This window comes from Argentina silus, assembly GCF_951799395.1.
Source record: "Argentina silus genome assembly, chromosome: 8".
In the NCBI taxonomy this organism is placed as follows: Eukaryota; Metazoa; Chordata; class Actinopteri; order Argentiniformes; family Argentinidae; genus Argentina; species Argentina silus.
This window is the reverse complement of record NC_139662.1, coordinates 15,174,145-15,179,144: the sequence shown is the minus strand read 5'-3', so window position 1 is coordinate 15,179,144 and position 5,000 is coordinate 15,174,145. Positions and strand designations below refer to the sequence as shown.

Below are 5,000 nucleotides of genomic sequence, written 5' to 3'. Positions count from 1 at the left end.
TCTGTATCACATTACAAACGGCATCATACACAATAATGACGATGTTTGTTGCAGGGGAGACTAGTGGAGGTAGAAATCGGAGGAGGGCTCATTGTAATGCATGTAATGATGATACCTATTGAGTTGTGTGTGATGTTGTATTGATGTTGTGTTGGCAACATCTGGCCTGATGTGATCTGATGTTCTATTCTCTTTGTGCCCAACACATCGTGGGAGAACAGAAGGTTGGTATTGATGCCGCTAAATATTCTATTGTTGCCATCCGGTGATGTGGTGTTTAATGTCTCCATACAGTATTTGTTTATTTCAAAACATCATCCATGGTATTGTAATGTTGGTGATGATGGTGTTTAATTGATGTGTGTTTTCTGTACCTTTGTTGTCACCTGTCCAACTTCTGTGTTGTTGTTTTTGTTTTTGTCGTTCTAACCAAGAACATACTGTATGTCAGCTCTGAATCCAGCTGTCATGTCAACCATTGTTTCATCTAGCCACCCCATTTAATCACACACTCAGGTAAAACACCTTTCAGAGATTACTTCAAAGCAGTCTGTGTGTGTGTGTGTGCGTGTGTGCGCGTGCGTGTGTGTGTGTGTGCGTGTGTGCGCGTGCTTGTGTGTGTGTGTGTGTGCGCACGTGTGTGCGTGTGTGTGTGTGTGCGCACGTGTGTGCATGTGTGCACGTGTGTGCGTGTGCGCACGTGTGTGCGTGTGTGTGTGTGTGTGGGCGTGTGTGTGTGTGTGTGGGCGTGTGTGTGTGTGTGTGTGTGTGTGTGGGCACTCACACACAGATCTCTAGTGTCTGTAGTTGTGCCAAGGTGTTGATGTGCCATGTCATGTCTCTGTGCTTCCCAATGCCCCGTCTGTCTCTCATTGTTGCCAAATGTGACCTCAACAGCTTGCAATGTCACTGGGTAGTTTAATGTACAAAGTGGAAGAATCTAAGGCACACCTGACAAGTTGGTTATGCTACAGGAAGAGACCTAAAGGTTCAGTATGTGCTGTAACATTCAAGCTTTCTAAAAGCTTTCTAAATGCTGTAACATTCAAGCTTTCTAAAGGCTTTCTAAATGCTGTAATGACTATGTTTAATTGGAAGTGATCAGGAAATGAGATCCCTTGAAAGAAATATTCAAGCTGAATTTCAGAGGTGGCAGATTTTTCGACAAACTTACACTCTGCTCTTTTAACTATGTAGAGAGTTACCGCACACTAAAGGATCAGTGCTCTTTTCATATATTTACTGTGTTGTGCGAAGCTGTTGTTGAAAAACAAGGAATAGATAAACATTGTATTCGTTCAACTGTAATTTAATTTAGAGTTTGTTTACTAACCCCCTGACCCCTTCCCTCAGGACTTCCTGGGCCAAACCTTCTGTACTCTGGGGGAGATCATCGGCTCCACGGGGGGACGTCTGGAGAGGACCCTCTCGTAAGTCATCCAATATCCCATAATGCATCACTCCATTAGCGCTAGGTCTGGCCCGAATAGCCAATCAGAGACTCACAGCTGGATCAATTCTACCCCTCTCTCTCTCTCTCTCTCTCTCTCTCTCTCTCTTCTACTCTATCTCTCTCTCGCTCTTTTCCTCCCTCTCTCTCTCGCTCTCATCATTACCTTGGAAAACTCCTATAGAACTGATAATCCTAAAGGGCGTGAATGGAAGCATAAGACAAGCCTCTTCTTAGAGTATGTCATTTTATCTGTGTCTCTGATATATCTTATATATATATATATATATTATTTTTTTTAAAAACTACCTCTATCCAAACTACCAATCCAGCCAGAGAGCAGAGAGCTATTATGCATGGTCTCTCAATGGGAGATGAAATCCCCCCAATCATTCACTTGTATCTGTCTGCTACAATTTAATGACAAATGTTGTTTTCCTATTGAGGGGATATTCTCTGATTCTTCTGATTTTAAGACAAAGGAAATGTTACAAACACTCCTTACAGGTTATAGATGCCCTCTGATGTTACATAGAGGCCCTATTGAAGCTCCATGGAAGCCCTATTGGTTACATGGAGTCACTTCAGGTTACATGGAAGCCCTAAAATGTCCTTTACTGATATCTATTTATCTCTCTCTCTCTCTGAATGTGTTATGTGTCGATGGGTGATCAAGGACACTGGATGTGGTCCTCTGTGGCTCAGTTGGTAGAGCATGGCGTTAACAATGCTAAGGTTGTGGGTTTAATTCCCACTGGGACCATATATACTGAAATGTATGCACTCACTGCAATGTAAGTCGTTTTGGATAAAAGCGTCAGCTAAATGGCGTATATATATATATATATATATGTATATATATATATGGATGTGTTGGTATATTGTAAAGCAATGGAGCGCTGCTGATAAACTGCTATTGAGTTTTTTTATTATGGTAAACAAGAGCAAATGATGTCCCTGACGATATCCGAACCCTAGTCTCTGGGGTGGATTAGATAAATCATAGATTACCTCCCTACCCAGAGCGCGACACAGCCTTCCTAACGACTTGTAATCAACTTTTAGATAGGATTTTAGATAGGGTAATTTGGGTCGAAATAACATGTGCAACCTTGCGTCCCCAATGGCTGTCTGAAATAGACAGAGTTGCGTCGTCTGTTCCTGTACGATGTGAACTCATCAGCTGGATAATATGGTGATTGTATAGTTAGGCACTGTTTGTTACTCCATTTCCTTCAATGTGAGTGTGTGAGTGGACTCAGGTGTTTGTATGTGTGTGTGTGTGTGTGTGTGGTGTGTGTGTGTGTGTGTGTGTGTGTGTGTGTGTGTGTGTGTGTGTGTGTGTGTGTGTGTGTGTGTGTGTGTGTGTGTGCGTGTGCGCACTTGTGTGTGTGTGTGTGTGTGTGTGTATGTGTGTGTGAGAGAAAGAGTGGACTCAGGTGTGTGTGTGTGTGTGTGTTTGTGTTTGTGTGTGAGAGAGAGAGTGGACTCAGGTGTGTGTGTGTGTGTGTGTGTGTGTGTGTGTGTGTGTGTGTGTGTGTGTGTGTGTGTGTGTGTGTGTGTGTGTGTGAGTGGACTCAGGTGTTTGTGTGTGTGCTTGTGTGTGTGCTGAGCTGAAGTACTTACAGTTCTGCACCCAACTTACTGCACCTAATATGAGTCTCATTTATCTTTTCAGAGTGTGTGTATGTGTGTATGTAGAGGTAACATTCTTCTCATAAGGAACCATAGAGAAAAATAATCAACAAACAATCATATACAAAAGTATACAGTACAGTATAAGAGTATATCAAGAAATCAGAGACCCTGCTCATTGTAATGCATGGAACAGAATGAATAATGGTATCATACACATGTGGATTATTGCTGTGCGAGTGTGTGTGTGTGTGTGTATGTGTGTGTGTGTGTGTGTGTGTGTGTGTGTGTGTCTGTGTGTGTGTGTGTCATCCCAGAACCCTTCTGCAGTATCTGGATTCAACAGATTGGCCAACATCCTGCCATTGTCTTGTGGGTCGCATGTGGTTGCACACACACACACACACACACACACACACACACACACACACACACACACCCCCTGGCCATTCTCTTCCTGGTCTTGGTCTGGTCATTTTAAAGGCTTATCATTCCAATGCAGGCCTCTCACCCACCCACCCACCCACACACACACACACACACACACACACACACACACACACACACACACACACACACACACACACACTCACACACTCACACACTCACACACACACACCTCACTGCCTGTTCAGCAGTTCAAATAGCATAGCACTGACATACTGGTAGAGGTATGGATGGAGGGAGCGAGGGTAAGAGGAGGGAGGGTAAGAGGAGGGAGGGTAAGAGGAGGGAGGGTAAGAGGAGGGAGGGTAAGAGGAGGGAGGGTAAGAGGAGCGAGGGTAAGAGGAGGGAGGGTAAGAGGAGCGAGGGTAAGAGGAGCGAGGGTAAGAGGAGCGAGGGTAAGAGGAGGGAGGGTAAGAGGAGGGAGGGTAAGAGGAGGGAGGGTAAGAGGAGGGAGGGTAAGAGGAGGGAGGGTAAGAGGAGCGAGGGTAAGAGGAGGGAGGGTAAGAGGAGGGAGGGTAAGAGGAGCGAGGGTAAGAGGAGGGAGGGTAAGAGGAGGGAGGGTAAGAGGAGCGAGGGTAAGAGGAGGGAGGGTAAGAGGAGGGAGGGTAAGAGGAGGGAGGGTAAGAGGAGGGAGGGTAAGAGGAGCGAGGGTAAGAGGAGGGAGGGTAAGAGGAGGGAGGGTAAGAGGAGCGAGGGTAAGAGGAGGGAGGGTAAGAGGAGGGAGGGTAAGAGGAGGGAGGGTAAGAGGAGCGAGGGTAAGAGGAGGGAGGGTAAGAGGAGGGAGGGTAAGAGGAGCGAGGGTAAGAGGAGGGAGGGTAAGAGGGAGTGGGGTAAAGCAACCCAGTCCCCTGTGCCTGCACACACACACACACACACACACACACGCACACGCACGCGCACACGCACACACACACACACACACCACACACACACACACACACACACACACACACACACACACACACACACACACACACACACACAGAAAGCTCTGGCATTCTGGACCTAAATGAAATGTTGAACAGGAGGCAGTTATTCATACTGTAGCAATTAAAACTCCTCCAGTTCAATCTGACAGCCCTGAATACAGTCAGTCACAGTTCCTGTGTCTCTGTTAATTAACTTGACCCTGAGAGACAACTCACGTCGGTGTGTGTGTGTGTGTGTGTGTGTGTGTGTGTGTGTGTGTGTGTGTGTGTGTGTGTGTGCTTGTGCACGTGTGTGTGTGTGTGTGTGTGTGTGTGTGTGTGTGTGTGTGTGTGTGTGTGTGTGTGTGTGTGTTTGATACCATTCCTCATTCTATTCTATGCATTACTAAGGCCTTTCAGTGCATCACAATAATGAGCACGTAACCCCACACACACAGAGACACACACACACACACACACACACACACACACACACACACACACACACACACACACGTGCGCAAGCACACACACACACACAGATGTGTTTGATACCATTC

General features: G+C 46.0%; 2 protein-coding genes across 2 annotated transcripts in view; one reads left to right on the top strand and one right to left on the bottom strand.

Annotated features, from left to right (window-relative positions):
* Nucleotides 1-5,000, bottom strand: part of hdac7a (histone deacetylase 7a) — a 532,558-nt gene that overhangs the window by 18,295 nt on the left and 509,263 nt on the right. The gene's annotated exons all lie outside the window — the stretch shown is intronic.
* The window catches only part of LOC310808701 (copine-9-like), a gene marked incomplete at both ends in the record, with an annotated part of 44,894 nt that overhangs the window by 21,685 nt on the left and 18,209 nt on the right, over nucleotides 1-5,000 (top strand). Inside the window, one exon of the mRNA XM_083675752.1 lies at nucleotides 1,354-1,430. Within this exon, the coding sequence (XP_083531878.1) occupies nucleotides 1,354-1,430 (77 nt within the window). The remainder of the gene's footprint in view (nucleotides 1-1,353; nucleotides 1,431-5,000) is intronic.